Raw genomic sequence first — 23363 nt, 5'->3', positions numbered from 1 at the left:
GCCACGATGTTTTCAAGTCTCATGTCATCGACGAAAAGTTTTCAGATCTCAGGTTTTTAGGACTTTTAGTTGTTGTATTTTGAGAGGTTTGTTTTTTAGGATTTTTAGAGCATTTTTTTTTGGATTAACGAATTGTTGCATCGATTCGTGTTGTATTTCTACATTTTTTCAGATCTGCACACTTCTTTTCTCAATTTTTTTGTTGTTGTTTATTCTTCATTTTGTACATATTTTGTCGAATTTTCAGTTGTTTCTGTATCTTATCAACATATTTTTTAGCTTATCATTTTTTATATTTTTTTTTTCGCCTTTTAAGTATAAAAATTTAGAATTGATGATGTTGGTGTGAGTATCCATCTTGTTGTATCTATTTTGTTTTAGTTTAGTATCTGTATCTGTTTGTTGTGTTCAATTCAACGAAATTCATTTTTTTTGGTTAAAAAATCGCAAATTTGCGTCGTGTATTGGGCCTCATCTGACGCAAATGATGTTTTTTTTTTTGAAAAAAAATCAATTTGTGTCGGATGTGGTACTATATCCGACGCAAATCTTCCTTTTTTTGATTGAAAAAACAAGGTTGTATAAGACATGTGCGTCGGACAACATCCCATCCGATCGACACAGATCCTCTATCTGTAATTTGCATCGAGACCTGTGCTGTCGGACCTATGTCCGACGCGAATAGGGGTCCCAGGTCCGATGCAAATCGTCCTTTTTCTACTAGTGAGTTGATTCTGGTGAATAAAGTATCTTTGTCTCTATAGAGTTGCAGAGCGATATTTTTTAAAAAATTATTTTTTTAAGAATAAAATTTCAATATAATATTTGTAAATACATAATCGTGTCTCCTCATTTAGTACCAAATGATGAAACATATCATCTTCTTAATTGGTACAGTCCCAACGAAGGGCAATTTGAAAAGCTAAGCTCAAAATGGTTTTAAGAACATATAGTCAATTTATTAATTTCAAGTCCAGTTTTAAAGCCCAATTAATTATCATTACAATTAATTGCATTTTTAAAGCTTATTTTCGAAAATTCCTGATAATTAATTGCATTTTTAATTAATATTAATTATTCTTGATAATTATTCTAAAATATATTGTAAAATTCAGATTTTTATTCATTAATATAACTGATTTCCAAATTCAAAAGATCTTATTTAATCAAAGATAAAATAAATCTTTTAATTTCTGTTAACAAACAAAATTCAGCCGAATATGTGGTTGCGCAACGCGCAGTCAGACACGTCCTGGGCACGAAGATGTGCGGGTGCAACATCGAGACAATCATTAAACGCAGACTGCACACCGGTCCTGTGCATCACATCGCCATATCTTATCTCAACGTAATTTCCGGATTCCCTTTCCCCTATAAACATCTTCATTTTCTATACAACTTTCACACTTTTTCACGACACTTTTCCACAACATACTTTCTTAAGAACTTTTCGTTCACTTTCTTATGCTCTCATACTACGACATAAATATCAAAAATTCTCTCCTTAATTACAAACACACTATCAAACACTTTCATTAAATCACCATTCAAGCTTCAAGATTGCTCCTCATACAGACTGTTATTTAAGACTCAGGTGACAAAGGTATAACTCCCAAGGTCCAATTCCACTTATTACACTAACTATCTACTTTTCATAATGTATATTCTCAAATACTTCATGCTCTCTTGTATTTTCTTCTCTAATCTTTCCTTTTCTATATTTCTATATTTTATCGTATTCATATGCAAGCTAACATGTTTATCACGTTTTTCACTTCACATGTTTATTTTTGCTAATTGTAAAACCTAAATAATGTTATAATGCTAAATTAAGATTATCTGGACAATTGGATTAGCTTCCTAGCAATTTGATCCAATAAAAAAATATCACAAAACTAGTCTTTTATGTGTTTAATGAACCCACCTAGCTAGAAATTTTTAGATTTCATGAACATATTGACTGGTTGTCTAATTGCATAAAACTCGAGGGTAGATTGTATTAATTAAAGGCCAAAAATGGATGTATTTGATTCATGATCAAATTCATACCTCCAACCTCGAACTCAATCTTTGGTTCATTGGCTAATTATGGAGTCATGATAGGAAAACCTACATTGGATAAGTCCCTAAATTGTCCCTATGGTTTAACAATATGCAATAAGGTTTATGAGTATGTTTTTAAAATACTTTTTGGTGACCTCTTTTTCAAAACAAATTTCAAAATAAAAACCCTTTACAATAAGGTAGTCAAATACATACATATAATTTTAGTAACTTTTTACTCCATATTTAATCAAACAAATTACTACCAAAATATATTCCTATTTTACTATGCATACATTCTTCAAAATGCGTTGTCAAAGAACCAATTCAACCAAAATTTTAAGCTGATGGTTAGAATCTCAAAAATAGTTGTATATTGTATCACACCATTTCATGTGAGAGCCTATTGGGCTTAAAGTATTGTCATGCTTGTTCAAAGGGCAAAGATAACTGTTAAATAAGGCTTTACATAACAATTTTGAGGTGTTATCCAAGTCAATATAATGTAAAGTAAACACAACACCTGATAAAAGTGTTATGTTTGCCAGATGAAACACAACAATCATTTATAATACACGTTATACCGCTAGATAACACATTTTATCAATAAGTGTTATGTTTACTATTTATATGAAAAGTTGAATGAAGAAAAAATTAACACTTATCTTAAATAACTATTATGTTTTCCTATAATATATATAACATATATTACCTATAGCTGTTATCTATGATATTTGTTTTTTTAATTATCAGATTCTCACCTGTGAGCAGGCGTTAATTACAACAGCTCAACAATTCCGTACAGTACATGTTGTATAATACTCAACCCATAGGATCTTACAACCAACAAATTGAATCCCAAAAGTTTTTATTTCACAAAAGAATTCAACCAATATTCACAATTCTAAACTTCCAAAACCTACTATATATACATATCAATATTAATCTAAATCATAAACAATCAAATCTAGACTAGCCACATCCACATGATATTAATATCCAAATAACAAAAATATAATGTACGTCCAAAGATGGATTAAGGTAAAAAAAATTAGGCGGGAAGTTAAAATTCATTCATAATTTGTGCTTCTTGTTAATCTCCGACATATGTAATCCACTTGAGTTCATCATCAATTTTCTCCTGAGAATAGGTTCGACCAATGCCATGATAGTACTGCAATAAAGGTAATTACGTAATAAGTATTCATAAAACAATTACGCATTGTATGTATCTGCCACAAGTTGTCAAATATCTACAATATCTAACTCAAATAGTAAGATTATACCTTCCTAGCTAGATAGACTTTCCTCCAACTCATCACCATTATCATAGTCATCAATGTTATAGCGAGACCTCGATTTTAGAACTATCGATTTTCTCTTATCAGGTGGATCAGTTACATAAAACACTTGCTTTGCTTTGCTGGCTAAGATGTATGGATCATCCTTGTGGCCGAGCTTTTTCAAGATTAACTAAGGAGAAACCTAGATCATCATGTTGAACTCCAGTATTATTATCAACCCATTTGCACCTGAAAATAGGTATCGAAAAACAACAGTAGTGCAACTCTCAATATACTAAATAGCTACTAACTACAAGTAGTGTCTATGGCGGCAACCACAAGTGCTATGCTAACTCATTAAACACCCAATTTCAGGAATTTCAGAAAATCAATATAGTATATTACCAATTCAAGAAACCAAAAAATTAATTAAATTAACAAAATTTGAACAATAAAGGCACGAAAATCAGTTTCTTTATGTATTAGGAATACACAAGGGCCTGAAAATTAACAATTACCTCAAATTGCCGGTAAAAATGGCGAATATGGTTATCGGTTACAATGGCGAATTTTAATGTTCCACGAAGTCTGCTAGAATGAATTGAAGAAGGTGAGAACCGAAGGAGGAAGGGAACCGGAGATGCATACACATCAATCAAAAGATCCCCCCACAATTCCATGTTTACTAGGAGATAGAGCTGGAAGTGAGAGGCAAGCATCTCAAATACTCAGAAGAATTTTCAACAATAATGTATTACAAATTTAACATAATGGAAAGTGAGGATTAGTTGATAGATCCTCATATTTGATAAAGAAGAATCACTTAAAGAACAAAAATTTACCTTATCAATGAAAATTCAGAATTCTATATTATGATGTTAAGTGATCAAATCAATCAGCTTGATGAACTGAGATGAGTTCAATGGCCAAAGATTCAGAGTGCATATAAATTCTTAAAAGTGTATAGTTTATCAACCTATGGCCAACATCTATTAACTTTTAACCAAAGATTACTAGAAAAAAAGCATATGATTACTACAACATGTTAGGATGAATCCAACTTTTAGAAATATGTAGACGATGCCTACTTTCTTCCTCTCTTCTATCAATAGCTTATTCATTCTGATATATGTGCTATAGATGTTTTGTGATTCAAGTTCTACTGTCAACTACACAAGTACCCCACCTTATCAAATGCCTCAAATATGTCCATACTTGGTTGATGGATGGTGCAATCTATTAATATACTCAAACTATTCTTCCACATAGCATCATTGATAACTCTAGTGAGATTACGTAATCTTTGTCTCACTGTAAACCATCTAATAAGTATTCTTTATTGAATTCTACCCAACCAACTCTAGAACATCATTTGAGTTATAAGTAGAACACTATCACAAACTTACCACATCAATCCACTTATTAATATAGTACGTACTTTGACAAATAATAACCTACAATTAGAATTCTTATTATATATTAGGTATGTCACCTTTCCACAGTTCAGTGAACTTCCAACAACAACAACGTAGAAACAACTTTCATATATTGCAGAAACAAAACCAAGAACATAACTTCATTCCTACATTAATGTACTTAGATATTGAACACGCTTCGAACACTCACAAAGATCACTTAAACCATATATATAAAACTTCATTAAAGTAATTAACAACTTATATCCAACCCAATGATTCAAACCTAGTACCTCCATACGTAATTTAGCTTCAATATATTTATGCATTTAGGTTCAACGCAATCAAATCATAAATTTGTAAATTACTAAAACTCATAAACATTTAAATATGATCAATACCAACAACGTTATCAATTGACTTCTCAGTTAGGCTCCGTTTGGTAGGGCGTAAAATAGTTTCAGTGTAAAATAATTTTCATGGAAAACAATTTACAATGGAAAACACAATTCCAAAATTAGTTTTCCGTTGTTTGGTTCGATGTAAAAAAAATGATGAAATGAAAGGAAAATGAAAGGGAAAGTAAGGAGGTAGTGAGAGGAGTGTACAAGAGAGAGAAGGAAAATAGTTTTCCCTTCATTTTGAAAGTAAAATGGTTTTCCATCATTGGGAGAGTAATTTTACCCCAAGGAAAATGGTTTTACACTCTTTTGCCAACCAAACAATGTAAAACTGAAAATAGAGGAAAACAGTTTTCCGGGAAAACGTTTTACGCCCTACCAAACAGAGCCTTAGAGTAAACTAACGAACGCTAGTTATGCACAATTCATACTCTTCCATCCAAACCATTAGCTAAATTCTAGTTATAGGTTGACATATAAAACTCACATAACTCAATGTACTAGATTTAGCGTGCGAGTTTAGAATAATATCATACTTCGTAAATGTACGTTTTCTAAATTAACTCAATTGACATTCCCTAAATAAATATATTCAAATCAGTGACCAAATTATTTATCATAGTCAAAGCAAGGATGTAAATTATATACTTCACAATTATAATCTTAGCATATATCCAAGTTACTTATTCCAAATTCGATAAACTTTCAGACCACATATTTATAACCATGAAATTGAATTCTTTTGCAACTTAACTAACTAAACTAAAAACTAATTAAACATCTTAAAATCCAATTCTTGGATGTCTACCCAAAATATTATCATTAGTTAACTTATATCCTATTCAAGGTAGACTCATTAAGTTTATTTACTAACTTATAAAGGAAATCAATTTGAAAACTATAATGGCAGCCACGTACCAAAACAACTCTTGCAATAGCAACTACAACTAGACACAAAACTAACGACAATAAAGAACAACCACAACAACTAAGAGGAGCAACCACAATAGTAACAACAACTAACATCAACAACCAACATCAACATCCAATAGCAACAACCAAAACCAACATCCAACAACAACAACCAACAGTAACAACAACAATATAACACAGCAACAATAGCCCCAACAACCACAACTCCTTAACAAGGGCAGCAATAAAAACAAGAGAATAACATTAACAACAACCAAGAACAACTCTCAACACAAGGGAAAGTACCGATAAGGGGAGAAAAAGAATGGCAGCAGCACCAAACACTACAACGACAACATCACACAATGGTGGCACCACCACCAGCAAGGGCGCATTAATAGCAGCGGTAAAAACCAAAGCCACGGCAGCGCACAACGGCAGCAGCAACGAGAGGAGAGTTAGGGGGACGCAAGCGGGGGAGGAAAGTTTCGGCAGCGACAACAACAACTTCGACAAGAACAACACCAAGACTACACGCATCACCGGCGAGGAAACAACCGGATTCCGGCTAGGCAGAAAGCAGGGGACGAGAGAGAGAGATTAGGGATTTGGGGTTTTTAGGTTTCCTCTTTGGGGTTTCTTCACGGGGAGGAGAGAGAGTGAAATGAGGTTTTAGGAATTTATGGGTTTAGAAGACACGAGAAAGAAATTGAAGGTATTGAGGTTTTCATCTAAACCGTCAAAAAGGAAAATGGGCGGGATTTCTGTTTTGAGATTTCCCATAAAAGAATAGAATAAAACACTATAAACTAATTTCATAGCAAAGATAACACACATTAAGATAAGTGTTAAGTGAAATATTATCAATACTAGCTAAGATAACAGTTCTTTTATTAAAATGTTAAATTTAGACTTTATATAACAATTGATAAAATAAGATAATTTAGAGGTGTTATCTTTGTCTATTCTATAGTAGTACGGTACCATGTCAAAGAAGCAATTTAACCAATAGTTTAACTCGATGATTGTATACACTTTATTATAAAGATATATTCCATTTTTCCAAGTATATAATTATTCCATTGTTCATGTCGTTATGTTGGTTGGCTTCGATGTTCCAAAAGTTATGAAACTTCCTGTTGAGTGAAGCCTTAATTTCTTAGAATGATCACATGGGACACCAATAATACTGGTGTATAGTCAACATGTCAAAATGTAAAATGATATAGACTTATTCGCTAGACGTACGTGATTTAGTGCTCTTCCCAAAGTTTGTGATCGTCGTTGTTCATTTGGTTTGGTGGAGAAAATAATTGATGGTCCTGTCAGTTTCAGTTAGATTAGCCTCAAATGTTTGCAGCGTAGACATGGTTTTAAATTTGAATGGGTCTCCAAATTTATCTTGAAGAAAAACGTCGACATTACATAGTTGAGAGTTGTGACGTTGACTGTGATATGAGTAACGTTGATCGAACATGTGCTCGGTCCACGGGTAAAACTTTGCAAGGAATTTACCTCAAAACATAGAAGAAGTCTCATCCAAGCATAGCTTATCAATATTCGAACAATTTGGCCAATTGGACGGTGTAATGTTAACCTACTTTAATGCCATGTGGAGGGGAGTAATGTGATGCATTAACTTGTCTACGCCAAGTGGCTTATTTTCATTGACTGGAAATAATAAAACTTGACACTTTTTGACTTATTTCAACTATTTACCTACTCTTTGTTTGTGTTTTATAATTTATAGGTAAACAATGTAGAAGTTTGTTAGATTCTATTTTTGCTAAAAAGTAATGTTAGTGGAAATAGCAAGTAGGCCTTGGTTAATTGAATGTGAGTATGATTAATGTTGGGTTAAATTTCTGCATGGGTTGTTGTGAAACAAAAAGATTAATCCGGCGAGATTTCAGGAGAACCCACTTGATGCTTAAATCATATGGCCGAGCAATAAAAAGCAAAAGCGTGGCGAGTTTTATCACATACATGTATTTGTTTAGTTAGATGAATTTACCTCTATTTTGATGCCAAATGGAGTATATATCGTGGGAGATAGATAAGGGCCGGTACCATTTAAAGCCTACTTTCACTCGTATCCTTTTGGGGTTGGCGGCTGTGCAATGGTCATGAGATTAACTCATAACGGGCTGAGGTCTATATTTGAACTCCCAATAGTTTACTCGATAGGTCCATTATTCTACTTAGGATAACAAGTTATAATTCGATTTTCGAACATCTTGAGTGAACTCAACGATTGGGCCTCAACTATTGGAATGTTGTGAGGCCAACACACTTTTGGAGGGCCTAACCGAAGGAATAAATGACTTCTTTGGAGTAGTTCTGCACCCACATGGAATACAATGACTTGGACCAAATTAATGATTGTTCCTTGGAGGTTGAATGGTTTTGTATGTAGGGGCCACCTCTTTTTTTATATCTCTAATACACACAACTTAATGGAAGTTGCATTGGAATTCAAACCGTCGATTACAAACATTGGGTGGTGTCGAGTAAACACCGATATTTTTTCTATAAAAGGGCTCTTTGTTACTCCTTCACCACTTTCACTTGTTTTTAGTTCTTTTCTTTTCTCTTTCCATCCCTTGAGTTGATTCTAGCTTTTGGCGTTCAACTCGATCGAGCGATTATGACAAGCCTCCGGTCTGACTAAAACCTTTCCTTGCCGAACTACTCCTTCTCTTGCTTAAAAATGTCTTATGGTGAAAAAATTCAGACTTGTCATTCATCCTCCTTGAGTGGGATTTCTTTTCCTCTTAGGGAGACAATTTCTTCTTCGTTAGAGCCTCAATATACTCTACCTGCTCCAGACATGAACCACTCTTGGATTTGAAATATATAAGTGGGTAATGAACCAGGGCTTGATTAGAGCCAAGTTTGACTAAGCCTGCTAAAAGATGACGAAGGAGAACCATATTCACTATTGTTGCAACGGAAGCGATTAAGCAAGCGATAAACATAAGAAAACAAATAAGAACACACAAGATTTAACGAGGTTCACTATAAATGCAATAGCTACTTTCTCAAGGAAGGGGAAAAGATTATTTCACTATAAACGAGACGATTTCAATTACAATAGGCAAGATTCAATTGGATGTAATTGAATCTCAAAGACTCTCTCTAATCTTCTCTATTGTGTTTTAACTAATCTCTCTCTCTAATATTGTGGTAAAAAGCCCTAAAATGAAATAAAATATTTATATGAAGTCTAGAATACAAGTCTTAAGTCGTCGAATAAACCGAGCAAAGTAAATCGCCCTCGCGCTTCCAGAAAAATAGAGTCGAGCTCGCGACGAGGAGTCTGCCACGAAGCACATCTCGCCCCTCGCGACACAGGTCGCGACTCACGACTTTCGGGCGTCGCGCCTTGCGATGGTTGTCGCGACTCGCGACCATAATTCTCCCTTCCTTTGCAAGTCACTCTCACAAATCTCCACCTTGATTTGCATCTATCACACAACTCCACCTCTTCAACAATCAACAAAACACGCACCTCTTCAACAATACACGAGATACTATTTCCCCTCCTGCACTTGCATGTTTAACCCGATGTAGGGCTTGCCAACTTTGTCCTGTGGTCGGAATTGCCTCCACCTTGAGGCAAAACCTCTCACAAGGTCATATGTGTTTAGTTCAATAAATGGCTTGGTGAACATATCAGCTGGGTTGTCTGGAGTCCCAACTTTCTTCACCACTATCCTCTTCTCACTCCTCAAAAAGTGATACCTCACATCAATGTGTTTAGTTCTATCGTGATGCACCTGATCCTTGGCGAGACATATAACACTCAAGCTATCACAATAGACAGTCGCACGATCATGGTGTAGACCCAAATCACTGACCAAACCACGTAACCATATACCCTCCTTTGCTACAGCAGTTAAAGCCATGTACTCAGTCTCCGTAGTAGACAAAGTCATTTAAGAGTGCAAAGTAGCCTTCCAACTAACCACAGAACCTCCTAGAGTGTAGACATACATAGTCATCGATCTTCTAGTGTCTATATCACCAGCATAGTCCGAATCAGAATATCCGATCACCAAATACTCAACATCATTTCCATAAATGAGACCGACATCTACCGTCCCCTTCAAGTAGCGAAAAATTCGCTTCATTGCCTGCTAGTGTTCCTTCCCTGAGTCATAAACCTGCTAACACCACTAACATCATGTGCTATATCTGGCCTAGTGCAAACCATAGCATACATCAGACTACCAACGACACTAGCATATGTAACCTTATACATGTACTCCTTCTCCTCATCAGATTGAGGAGAAAGAACAACAGAATGATGAGCATTTGCAGCAGCAGGAGTATCAATAGATTTCGCAGTACTCATACCAAACTTGTCAAGTACCTTAATGATATAACTTTTCTGAGAAAGGAAAAGTTTCTTCCGTCCATGATCCCTATAGATCTCCATGCCAAGAATCTTCCCGCTGCTCCCAAATCTTTCATGTCAAACTCAGAACTCAGAAGCTTCTTCAACTTCAACACGTCTGACTTCTTCTTCGTTGCAATAAGCATGTCATCAACATATAATAATAGATAACTATAAGAACCGTCTTCCACCTTGCTATGATAAACACAACAATCATACAGACTGTTGTCAAATCCATGAAACTACCAAACCTCGTATACTACTGTCTAGGTGACTGTTTAAGTCCATATAAGGACTTCTTCAGCCTGCAAGCAAACTTCTCTTTCCCTGGAGCAACGAACCCCTCTGGCTGACTCATCAGAATATCCTCATCCAACGCCCCATATGTAGGAAAGCTGTTTTCACATCTAACTGCTTATGTTCTAGATCAAAATGTGCTACCATTGCTAATAACACTCTAATAGAAGTATGAAGAACCACTGGTGAGAGAATCTCATTGTAGTCGACCCCTTCCCTCTGAGTGAACCCTTTTACAACTAGCTTGGCTTTGTATATGCACTTTCACCCTCTGAAGTTCCCTCCTTCCTCTCGAAAACCCACTTTCAACCAATCACCTTATGACCCTGTGGTATCCTTACGAGTTCCCATGTATGGTTCTTGTGAAGAGACTCCATCTCCTCACTCATAGCAACTAACCACTTAGATGAATGGTTACTAGAAACTACTTCCGTGTAGGACATTGACTCAGGTGACACAATATCATTGGCTACATGTAATGCATAAGCAATCATCTCTTCTACACAACAGTTTCAGCCAGGAACGTTCCGACTCTCTATCTGTTCAATAGGGATGGGCAAGGGTCGGGTCTGGCAGGACCCTAGACCCGGACCCTAAATTTTTTACAGACCCAGACCCGAACCCGGATCCTAAGGGTCTGAAAAAATTGGACCCTGACCCTTAGGGTCTGTAGGGTCTGAAGGGTCTAGAGGGTCCAAGCCTAAATTTTCTTTATTTTGCCAAATTTTCAGTTTTTTAACCCTAATTTTCAATTTTTTTACCCTAATTTTCTACAAATTCAACTCAAACGAAATATCAAGACTGAAATTCATACACATAAACTGAAAAATGAAACAAACAATGAAACAAATCAGTTTGAAACAAACAAATACCACATTTCAAATCAGTTTGAAACAAACAAATACCACATTTCAAACGAAACAAACAATGAAACAAATCAGTTCGACAAACAAATCAATTTGAAATTTAACAAATAAATCAGTTTCATACAAAAGATGTCCGAAAAAACAAAGAGAAGGATCGAAGAATCAGAGAGAAATAAAAAGAAAACTGAAAAAATTAAAGAGAAATATCTGGAGCTGTCTGAGCAGCGTGAATCAGCGGCAAAGTCGAAGGAAACTAGCGCGAAGTCGAAGGAAATCGGCGGCGAAGTCGAAGGAAACCGGCAGCGAATTCGAAGGAAATCGGCAGCGTGCAGTGGATGAGTGGAGGCGTGACTGCGTCTCACTCTCACTCTTTTGGTCTTTTGGTTTTAAAGTTAAACTGTTAGTTTAGGCCTTTAGGGTTTAAAAAAAATCAACTTTTTTTTTAAAAAAAAAGGTTAAAATTTATATATTACATATGTCTAGGGTCTAGGGTCGGGTCTGGGTCTACAACATCAGGACCCGGACCCGGACCCTCATAAAATTACTTGGACCCAGATCCGGACCTGGACCCGGACCCTAAGGGTCTGAAAAAGTTGGACCCAGACCCTTAAATTAAGGTCGGGTCCAATAGGGTCCGGGTCGGGTCTTGGACCCATGCCCATCCCTACTGTTCAATTAGTCTCTACGTCTTCTTCCTAGGTTGTTTCTGACCTTCCACAACAGTTTCCTCATGATTAGACTCAATATCAGTTGTTTCATCAACAACATCTCCATCCCTCTGACTAGTCTCCACAATGGGATAATTCACTAGAACATCATTCTTCCCCTAAATTCGAACCTGTGGTTGTGGAGTAGGTTCTGAAGCAACTACTTGTTCAGATCCTTCATCTGTGCTATCATCAGTGTCACCTGCAGGTTTGTTAGCAGAAACAAAAATAGTGTTTTCATTAAAAGTAACATCTCTACTAATTATAACACGTCCTTCTGATCGGGACCAAATCCTGTAACCCTTCACATCATTTCCATACCCCAAAAAATAACCCTTCTTAGCCCTTCGTTCGAGTTTACCCTCATTCACATGATATAGACCATACAACCAAAGACACGTAAACCTGAATACTCAACACTTTTCTCATACCATACCTCATATGGTACCTTGTAGTCAATACCTGTATGAGGACCATGATTTATCCGGTAGCATGCCATTTTCACAACTTAACTCCAGTACTTCCTAGTCAACCCTGTATTAGAGAGCATGCATCGAACTCTCTCTAGCAAAGTCTGATTCAAGCGCTCTATAACACTATTCTGCTATGGTGTTTTCCTGACAGTGCGATGTCTCACTAGCCCTACGTCACTGCAAAGCTCATTGAATTCATCATTAACCAACTCAAGACCATTATCCGTACGTAACCTCTTAATCTTCTTGCCTGTCTGATTTTCCACTAAGACTTTCCATTGCACAAAAGTATTAAAAGCCTCTCCCTCATGCTTTAAACAATACAACCAACAGTACCTCGAGAAATCATCAATAAAAGTCACAAAATAAGTGAATCCTCTTATACCTTCTACCCGAGCAGGCCCCCAGGAATCTGAGTGAATATAATCCATCGTAACCTCAGTTATGTGCACCCCCTTTCCAAACTCAGTCATGTGTTGTAACACCCCGTAATTTTCACCCTTTTTTTTTGTGTTTGTTTACATTAAAATGATTTTTTTTTGTAAAAATAAATAATTTATTATTTAAATTATTTTGGAACGTGTTGTAAACATGTGAATATATATTTATATGCTGTGATATATTTATATATATTTATTTTAAGTTGTTAGTTATTTATTTTGAAAGTTATATTAGTTTCGTTATTTATTTGCGCGTTTAGGATGCATTTTTGTCGTGTAGCTTTTTTGTAACGTTGTTGGACCGACTTGGGTGATGAAATATTGCATCACATGTGGCGAGTCATGCTGGCCAAAAATAAGCAATTACGGAGTGGAGGATGAAGAGTTTTGGTGCTTATTAAGCTAAACTTTGGATCTCTTCTAATAGCTCATTTAATCCCTCATTAACATTCTCCTAAACCCTTAATTTCTCCTTGCCAATAAATTCTGATTTTTAATCAGAGAAATTCAACATCATTCTTCATTAAGCCTCGTCATTTTCAAAGAAAAGAGAGAAGAGGAAGAGAAGTGAAAAATAAGAGAAAGGTTCAACCCGATTTTTCCTGTCACACCTTCACGAAAATAACCGTAACCGGAGATCTAACCGTTGGATTGTCCTCAAATTTGGACAGCACGTTTATAACATCGTCATCTTCACTTAGACCGGAGCGATTGTGAATACGATCTTTAAATCGCCAGAAATCATGGTTGGACCAGAACAGCATGAAATGAGATTTTTCAATGTTCAAGAAGAAAACGCCTAGTGACTTGTTGCTACAATTTATCATTCGTTGTGCTTTGGGATTAGAAGAGGAATTGGATTATATGCGTAACTCTTAACTATCTCTTTAGACTCACCTCTCCTCCCGACGTTCCAGGTAACTAGTAGTTATCTTACAACAATAGTGATTAGGGTATTGTTCGGTATTAGATAATTACGCTAGGAACTATTTAAAATACTTTTTGAATGAAATTATTGATGAAATTTGACATGCGTATACTTGATGCATGCTGTATGAATATTGTATATAGAAAAATAATTTTCGACTGATTTTTAGTATTTATTTGATTTAATTGTTTTTTTGTGCGTTTTTTGCTTATTTGCATAATAATTATTGAACGAATATTAAAATTTCTGGAATTATTTTTCTTGGGTCATGTTATATGTGCTGTATGTATTTCATGCCATAGAATAATTTTTTCCTACTGTTTACCAGTTTATTTAATTGATTTATCTATTTTTGAATTTTCGTTTCTTTCGGTATATAAATCGTAAAAATTATTTCTGGAGGCCGAAAAATTCATTTCTTTGTATATTATGAATTTTCATGAGTTTATGCATGTTATGAAAGTTTTTGGTAATTTTTGGGGGTTTATTTTTTTTTTAATTATTATATTGGCTTTATTGAGTAATCTGTAAATTAACATTTAAAATACTTTTAGATTCCAAAAATTAAAATAAAAATTGTACCATGTCAGTAGAGCCATTAGGGTGGTATGATAATTTTTGTGTTATCTTACTAATCATATTTATTAGTTTAATAATTATTATTGAGTTTTTGTTGTGAACTTGAGGATATTGTTTTTAATTATTTAAGAGCTTGTTAATCAAAAATAATTTGTGATCTTTCATGTTCTTGGATTCTGGTGTTTAGTAAGTTGCTATAAGTATTATTGGGTATCATTATGTTTATGTTTGATTTATGTAAAAATGATTAGTTGTGTACGTTTTATTTATTTAAAAAGTCTTGGAGTTAATTGGTGATCTTATTTGTTATGATGCCTTTCTGTTTGAATTGTTATGATGTTCAAAGTATTTATTGTTGGAACATTTGTTCTAAGTTTGTAAGTTACTACTTTGAAGAAATTTTGAAGAATATCTTTTGATGAATTATGGTATAAGGCCGGTGGCATCCCTTTTGACGAATATTTTTTAGATGAATGATACTTTCATGATATTATGATTTTATTTTGAGATAAGAATATCCGGTAGGATAGATGTAGTCCCCGGTGAAGAACATGCCAACCACCTGGTTTGCGAACTAAGGATACACCTGGGTTAATTGTTATCGTCCGAGAGGTCAGGGAGTTCTGCGTGTTCTACCCTGCATCGGGAGTTTGGCCATTCTTAGACACAGATAGTGGGGAACGTAAGCCCATAGACTGACCTGGAGATTGCGATCTGACAAACCTTAGGAAGTGAATTGCGATTCACTGGCGTTCGGTTTCTGACTCAATAACTTGTTTTACCTATACTTTTTTTTTTTTTATAAAAGTACTCTTGAGATGATTTATTTATATTTATCCAACTCACTTGCTATTTATTATTCATTTGCGTTATTTGTGAGTTACATGGAAGTGGATGCATATTGTAATTGACTTGACTTTATTATTTCCTTTCTTATTAATCTATGTCTGAATCATGCTTTGATTTCTTTTGGTCTGGGAGAACTGCTAGTTACTCCCCACTGATTGTGGATGTTTGTTGTATATTTTGCAGGTTATGTTGATGGGAACCTTCTTTGGTTTTGGGCTCGGGTTGAGTTGTGAGCACTAAAAAGCTAGATCTGTTAGGCCTAGACTTTTAGTTAGTTGAAGAGTTAGTTTTCTCTTTTTGTTATTACTCTAATTAATTCAATTTATTTATACTATTTTCTTATGTTGGTTTATCACTTAGTTATTTAAACACATTTCTTGTAGTAGTGACATTCACAGAAGACGATGTTTCCGCCATTGTCCTTTTAATATTTTTGCTAAGTAAGAGTAAGTAGTATTAATCACCAAAAAACTTTTTACACCAACAACTAAACCTTAGGGAGCAAACCAACTAGGTTGGACTCCTCCACAAAAGGAAAGCTACAAACTTTTGCTAAAAGCTATACATATTACAGTTTCCTCTTTACATTTTCCCACCAATCTATATCTTTGCTAGAAATCTTTCTAGGCAATACACTTGTAATACGCCTAACTATACACTCTCTGATGGTTCTATATACCTTTTCAGGTCTCCAGACAATCATGTTCCATTGAACTTCATTTTCTTGCCCACCAAATATAGTAGACACTACTGTGATAACTGCAGCATGTATTGCTTCACTACTCTGGACTTTCCACTGCTGCTGTTCATTATCATCATTAGTCTCATCAATTGATCCTGCCTACTTTTAAAACCCAGCCATTCAAACACAGACTTCATGATTCTCTTTACATAGGAACATTGGAAAAATAGGTGTTGATGACTCTCTTTGTGTTCACAGCATAGTTTACATTGATCATCAGTTATAACCCCCATCATACATAATCTATCAGCTGTTTTGAGTCTGCCCTGAATTGCAAGCCAGCTGATCATTCTGTGTTTAGGCACTGCTAGCCTATTCCAAACATCTTATCCCAGTGCACTCTCTCCTCTTCTTCTGTAATTTTGTTTATACACCTCCTTTAATCTTGAACTGTGTCATGTTCTTCATCTCACATCTTCATTATAGTGAAGCTTCATGGTCTCTTTAACATTACAGATTTGCTTCCAATACCAAGAGCAGTTCTTTGGTGGATATAACCCCACCAACTGTCCTCTTTGATATACACCGCATGCACCCACTTGACCCACAAGCTATCTTGCTTAGTTGTTATTGCCCAGACATATTTTGCAAGTGCTGCCTTGTTCCAGTCCTTGATCCTCCTGAATCCAAGCCCCCCTGACATCTTAGGTCTACACACCTTCTCCCATTGAATGCTACCTGGGACAGTGCTAAAGTAATTTCCAGACCATAAAAATGCTCGACAAATCTTCTCAATATCCCTTAACACAGTCTGAGGCAACATAAAGACTTGTGTCCAGTAGATATGAAGACTAAGAAGCACTGAGTTTATCAACTGTACTCTCCCAGCATAAGAGATGTTTCTGCTACTCCACATTTTAATCCTTGCACACATCTTGGCTAGCAGCACTTCACATTCAGCTACATTCACCCTTCTAGCACAAATAGGAACCCCCAAATACTTGAAGGGTAACCTACTATGATTGAACCCTGAAACTTCTTTAATTCTTTGAATTACTATTTCATCAACATTTGCTGTGTAGAAGTCAGATTTATGCTCATTCACACACAACCCAGAAGATTGAGAGAACAATTTAAAAGCCTGCAGCATCTTATATATAGACTGAAACTCACCACCACAACACAAAATGATATCATCAGCAAATGCTAGATGAGTCAGTTTAAGTGTTTTGCATCTAGGATGAAACTGAAATGCTCTTGATTCACTGAGCATCATCATAATCCTTGATAAATACTCCATGCAGATGACAAACAATAGAGGAGAAATAGGATCTCCCTGCCTTAGCCCCCTTTTAGATGCAAAGAAACCATGAACACTTCCATTAATCATCAGAGAAAACCTAGGTGTTCTAACACAGTTCATTACCAGCTGTATAAACATCCTAGGAAAGCCCAACTCAATCATCATCTCTTGTAAAAAATCCCAATCTATAGTATCATAGGCCTTTTTCATGTCTAATTTCATTAGACAACTAGGCTTAATACTCTTTCTTCCATAGAATCTCACAAGGTCTTGACATATCATAATATTATGTATGATATATCTTTGCTGAACAAATGCACCTTGGTTCTCTGCAATAATGTCAGGTAATACAACTTTCAATCTGTTGCACAGCACCTTAGTGATGCATTTATACAACACATTACAGCAAGCTATAGGTCGAAATTCAGCCACACTACTTGGACAGCTTACTTTTGGAATCAAGGTTAATATAGTTGTATTCACCTCTGTTAACAATTTACCTGTTTGGAGGTAATTCGGTATAGCATGTGTTACCTCAGCACCAACTATGTGCCATGCATCCTTGAAAAAATGAGCTCCAAACCCATCAGGGCCTGGCGCTTTATTCCCCTCTATTGAGAATATAGCTGTTTTCACCTCTTCCCTTGTATACTCAGCTTCAAGGATAGCAATATGGTCTGCTATTAACCTTGGTCCCATCTCTATTACTTCTTTCTTCACCAGAATTCTATCAGCCATAGCTCTACCTAGAAGATTTTGGTAGAACCTTAGAAAACTCTCATTTACACCCTTCACATCATCTTGCCAGACCCCTTGCTCATCATGTATAGCATAAACTGTATTTTGCATCCTTCTAGCTTTAATTGACTGATGAAAGATTGCACTGTTCTCATCTCCACCTATGCACCAAGCTAATTTAGCTTTTTGAGCCAAAAAAGCCATGTATTGTTTATGCACTCTACTGTACTCATGGCCAGCAATTCTTTCTTTATCAGCTAACTCAACATCACCAGGCTTCTGATGTAACTGGTCTTGTAATGTTTTGTATTCAGTAAGAGCAACCAGCTCCTTACTTTGGATCTCATCAAAGCCAGCCTTATTTAACTGTTTGAGAGCCTCCTTAACCTTCTTGAGCTTCTTCACCACCTGATACATAGGAGTCCCCACCTGATGACTACTCCAAGCTTCTGTAACAATTTCATCAAATTTCCCAGAAAAACTCCACATATGGAAATATTTAAAAGGCCTTCTTCCCATCTGCAACTGAGGATAAACATTTATTTCAACTGGACAATGATCAAATAAGCCTTCAGGTAAGAATTGAGCTGCTGAGTGCTGAAATTGGTTTATCCATTCCTGATTGATCATAACCCTATCTAGTTTACTATAGACTCTACTTTCTCCCTGTTGCTTATTATTCCAAGTGAATAAGCAACCAGTGCTAACCATATCCTGCATACCACACACATTCATACAACTACAAAGATCTGCAATCTCCTGGTGCCTCACCACAGATCCAATCCTCTCATTAACATTCATTACACAGTTAAAGTCACCTGTTAATAACCAAGGGCCAGTAATGTCCTTAGCCAGGTCCTCCAAGTCCTTCCAAGCTTCTCTTCTTCCATTGCCATCATTAAAAGCATACACAAAAGTACAATAAAATTCCTTTGACCCCTGTCTATTCAGAATTCTACAGTGTACCAACTGAGTAGTCATAACTATTATGTCTAAGGTAAAACTACCAGGCTTCCAAGCAATCACAATTCTTCCTCCCTTATGCAGAGCTGAATTGGATGTGAAACACCATCCATGAAATAGGTTTAAGTAAAGACTTCCCATGTTACTTGTCTTTACCTTTGTTTCAAGGAGGCTAACAAGTCCTACTTTCCTTGAGCTCAAGAACTTCACATTCCAGCTTATTATACTATCCATCCCTATTGGAAGGACTTCCACCTTCCGCCTCTTCACATTGCATTCCTTGTTCCTCCCTGCCTTCCACCATAGTGTCCTCTTCCTCTGCTAGGATTCAAACCCATTCTGCAAAGGAATCTGGCTAGTAACAGCTGTTTGGGCTTTTGTGCTTTTGACCACATTTGTGAATTCATTTGCCGCCTAAGTTACCACCTGATTCACCTCTTTCACTATTCCAGTTCTTACAGATCTATCAACACCATTTAATTGCCCCTTTGCACGCCACACTTGGTTCTTCTTGACCTCAGGCTTCCTACACTCCTCCTTAGTATGTCCCAGACCATTACATGATGAGCATGTAACTGATATACACTGAATTTTAGGGCATAATCCAGAATTCTGCTTCTCCATTTCCTTTCTCTTGATGACCAATCTTTGCATGAGTGCAACTCTTATGTCCTCCATCATGTAAATCAAATGCTTAGTCCTAGCATTGATTATATATCCATTAAACGTTTCGGCCATGTTATTAGTGATGGCATCACTTTTAATAGATGTGTTCATGAAGGCTCGACAAAAAACCTTTGGATTATAGGCCTTGAAAGTATGGGCAGCATCAACATTTACTTCCTCAAGCTCAGCCATAGCATCATTATAGTCAGCTAGACTATATGCTTTGGGTATCTTCCAAAACATGAGTTTCATCTCATCTCCCCTAAAGTTTTTATGCCAGTGGGCAAACACATGACAAGCACAATGTCTGTGCTATGCCTTAGGGAAAACAGATGCGACTGCATTTAGGATAGCCTGAAATATGCAAATATGTGTGTTACATAAATAATTAAGTTGATCTATATATTCATAAACATGTGTGTGTTTGTTAACGTGACCTAGTTCCCCAACCAAACCTTGGTTAGCAGTAGGTGTATATATGCATATATATGTGTGTGTGTGTATGTTGAAGTAACATAATTATGTAGGTGTATATGTGTATAGATGCAAACATGAATATAGAAGAAACATATATAAACATAACTTAATATTATGTAACAGTAGGTTAATAGATGCAAACAAGTGTTTATTAAACAACATTAGTAAGAAATGATAGTTCTAAGATGAAATTAATACCTGGTGCTCAACTGAAATGATAGCAATTCCAATGCCATCTCCCAGTTGCAAACAAGTTTGTAGGTGGAGGAAAAACCACTCCCATGACAAGTTGTTTTCCCCTTCAACTGCTGCCCATGCAATTGGGAACATTTGCTCATTAGCATCCCTCCCTACACTTGTAATAATCTGACCACCCAAGAAGGTCTTTAAGAAGGCAGCATCTACACATATCACCTTCCTGCAACCTTCCGTCCACCCTTTTTGAAGTCCTTCAGAACAGCAAAACAACTTTTGAAATACTGGAGGGTTAGCTTGTTTGGATCCATCAGTTACCAAGTCCACAACTGTACCAGGGTTTGAAGACTTCAAGGCTGCCATGTACCTTCCTACCTTCAGGTAATGGTCTTGCATAGATCCATGCAACATCTTGTGTGGTGCATACTTAACTTTATATGCAAATGTTTTTGTAACCAATACCTTGTATGCCCTTTCTACAGTTTCAATGATGTCCTTGGCAGGCCAATGTTGCCTTGCCTTGAATACCTCTAACATTTCCTTGGCAACCCAAGTTATCTTTAATTGCCTTTTCTTTTCCATGTTTCCATGGCAGTGGTGCACCACAACTACTATCCTGACAATGAAAGTGGCTTTATGTGAATGCCAAGATGCATACAAGTAGAATGGACAACTCTTGTCACAAGTCACTCCAACCTCCTGCCTCCTAGCTTTGTTGCTTATTGTGATAATGACATTTCTTCCTTGCATGATGACATACTTAGCCACAACATTCTTGAAATCATCTCTTGTAAACCTCTGACCTACATTCCACTTAAACTTAGTAAAACAGCATCTGGACTAACTAGCATCCCTCTTCTTGACCGCCTGCCACCCTCATTCTCATCACCACTGTCTTGGGGTGTCTCACAATCATCCTGACTATCATAGTACTCACTTTCATACCCTGTGCCTACATCTACTCTAGGTGGATCTCTCACTGGTGGTTGTTGTGTATTTAATTTCCCCTCAGCAGCTTCCTTTTGCAATTATTTTGGGCAATGTGCAACAAGTTATTTGTGCAAGTTTTCACCCTTTCTCTAGCTAATGCAAACTCCTCATCATTATTATCAGATTCCCCAACCAAACCCTGGTCAGCAGCTAAGTCTTCAACCTCGATATACTCAACATCTAACTCTTCCTCGGTCAGTACATCATCACTTGCACCAATGTTATCCCCAATTGGGTTGTTTTTAGCATCATACAGAGGGTCATCCTCATCCTCACTAGACTAACTTATCAGGTCACTGTACCTAATAGGCCTATCTGATCTGGGATCAATCCATTCATAATTGTTTAAAAAATCATCTTCAATTGGTTGTTTTTGTGCAGAGGAGGAATTGGTCTTTTTTTTTCCTTTAGCTTTGTGACTAGGGTTTGTTGGAGCTGCTTGTTTGTGTATATCAGTTTCTATAGAACTGGTTTGTGTTTTTTTAAGGTTGAATATGTGGCTGAGGTGTCCACAAACAAGGGTTGCTTTGACTTTGTGGCAGTCTAGCTTTTTGAGGAGATGGTTTTTTTTAATAGCAGGTGGTTCTATTGGGTCAATACAACAATTCAGTCTTGGGTTGACCTAGTTGGTACTTCAGTTTGTGGGCCTCTTCTAGGTCCTATTGGGTGGTGGGCTATTTTATGTCACTTTTAGCTTTGTAGAACTAGGCATCCCTACATGTTTCACATAAACATCAAGGCTCCTATTTTTCATAGCCAATTGACCCATTTCAAACACCCTGCATCATTGTCAACACACCTCAATCCTTCCATCAATGTCTTACCTTCAAACTTATAGTACACCTTATCAACTTCACTGCAATTACGAGACTTACAAGCTGATTCTTGAACTCCCCAAAAACACATTTCATTTGGTTTTACCTGAAAGGTCCTGCCTTGACCCCCTAAATACAACAATTCCCCATTTTTACCAACCTGGAACTTCCCACCATGCCAATACCTCAATGTCACATTTTCAAATGGAATATTTGTCATTGTTCCCTTAAAAATTGTATTTCAGTTTCAGATGCGATTCACAATAAAATTTCAAAAACTACAAAAAAATAAGACTCACCCACACATATCGATCACAACCGCGAACACAATTTACACAAAACTAGCATCCCTCTCGTAATTTTCTCACCTTTCACAAACCCTAAAAGAAACTATGAAAAATTTGAACTTTGCACTCTAAATCAACAATTTTGAACTTCCCGCTACAACAATTAAGCTACAACAATTTTGCCAACTTCACTTTGTCTCTTTGAAATTATGAAAAAAAAGAGGTGAAAAAACGCGTACATGCATCCACTAATGTCGAAGAACCTTCCTGCTGATGAGAAAAAGAAAGGAAGATGAATGTTGGTCTTCTTCAATTCTTCCTTATTTAACTGGAACATAGTAGTAGAGGGAAGAAGATGATGAGGAGAAGTTGAAGAGAGAGAAATGAGAGAGTTTTTCTGAAAATGAGGAGAGAGAATTGTAATTTCCCTCTTCTTTTTTCATTTCTTTTCTCATTAAAAAAGTCAATATGTCAACCTAATGTTTTCTTTTACCAGTCAAACAGGTTAATAGTAAAATAACCTAAGTAAAGTTAATGAGGTTGTAAATTAAACTTAATTAGGAGTTTCGAAAAGTTAGCCTTAATTAAAGAAGATCGGCCAAAGATTGACTTATTCTAGGGATTTTTTCCTATAAATATCATGTTATTGAAAAAT

At 36.1% G+C, this 23363-nt stretch overlaps 2 protein-coding genes across 4 annotated transcripts; both read right to left on the bottom strand.

Moving 5' to 3' along the window:
* Nucleotides 1-2894: 2894 nt before the first annotated feature.
* Nucleotides 2895-6889, bottom strand: LOC104884873 (uncharacterized). 3 transcript variants are annotated; one of them, XR_007275778.1, is made up of 3 exons: nt 6361-6889; nt 3330-4024; nt 2895-3217 (listed from the first exon to the last, which is right to left on the bottom strand). XR_007275778.1 is itself a non-coding variant. In XM_048647588.1 (3 exons), the coding sequence occupies exons 1-3, from the start codon at nt 6592-6594 to the stop codon at nt 3137-3139; spliced, it is 495 nt and encodes a 164-aa protein (XP_048503545.1). In that variant the 5' UTR covers nt 6595-6889; the 3' UTR covers nt 2895-3136. The 3 variants fall into 3 exon arrangements, 1 of the variants encoding a protein (XP_048503545.1); XR_007275779.1 differs by having other exon boundaries at nt 3330-3914; XM_048647588.1 differs by having other exon boundaries at nt 3845-4024.
* A 13367-nt stretch (nt 6890-20256) lies between these two features.
* On the bottom strand, nt 20257-22641 carry LOC125498520 (uncharacterized). Its single transcript, XM_048646745.1, has 5 exons — nt 22406-22641; nt 21689-21881; nt 21506-21635; nt 20620-21419; nt 20257-20298 (listed from the first exon to the last, which is right to left on the bottom strand). The coding sequence occupies exons 1-5, from the start codon at nt 22639-22641 to the stop codon at nt 20257-20259; spliced, it is 1401 nt and encodes a 466-aa protein (XP_048502702.1).
* Between the last annotated feature and the right edge of the window lie 722 nt (nt 22642-23363).

Source organism: Beta vulgaris, chromosome 6 (assembly GCF_026745355.1).
Source record: "Beta vulgaris subsp. vulgaris cultivar EL10 chromosome 6, EL10.2, whole genome shotgun sequence".
NCBI classification, from domain to species: Eukaryota; Viridiplantae; Streptophyta; class Magnoliopsida; order Caryophyllales; family Amaranthaceae; genus Beta; species Beta vulgaris.
The sequence above is the reverse complement of the archived record's forward strand: the minus strand, read 5'-3'. Positions and strand labels throughout refer to the sequence as shown.

Coding starts and splice junctions, on each gene's coding strand:
- LOC104884873 (XM_048647588.1), bottom strand. CDS start 6,594: ATGCGTGTAGTCTTGGTGTTGTTCTTGTCGAAGTTGTTGTTGTCGCTG. Junction 4,025..6,360: donor TTCTTTTTCTCCCCTTATCG/GTACTTTCCCTT, acceptor TCTCACTTCCAG/CTCTATCTCCTAGTAAACAT. Junction 3,218..3,844: donor ATTTTTACCGGCAATTTGAG/GTAATTGTTAAT, acceptor CCTTTATTGCAG/TACTATCATGGCATTGGTCG.
- LOC125498520 (XM_048646745.1), bottom strand. CDS start 22,641: ATGACAAATATTCCATTTGAAAATGTGACATTGAGGTATTGGCATGGT. Junction 21,882..22,405: donor ACATTGATGGAAGGATTGAG/GTGTGTTGACAA, acceptor AAGTTAGTCTAG/TGAGGATGAGGATGACCCTC. Junction 21,636..21,688: donor TTGCATTAGCTAGAGAAAGG/GTGAAAACTTGC, acceptor TAATTGCAAAAG/GAAGCTGCTGAGGGGAAATT.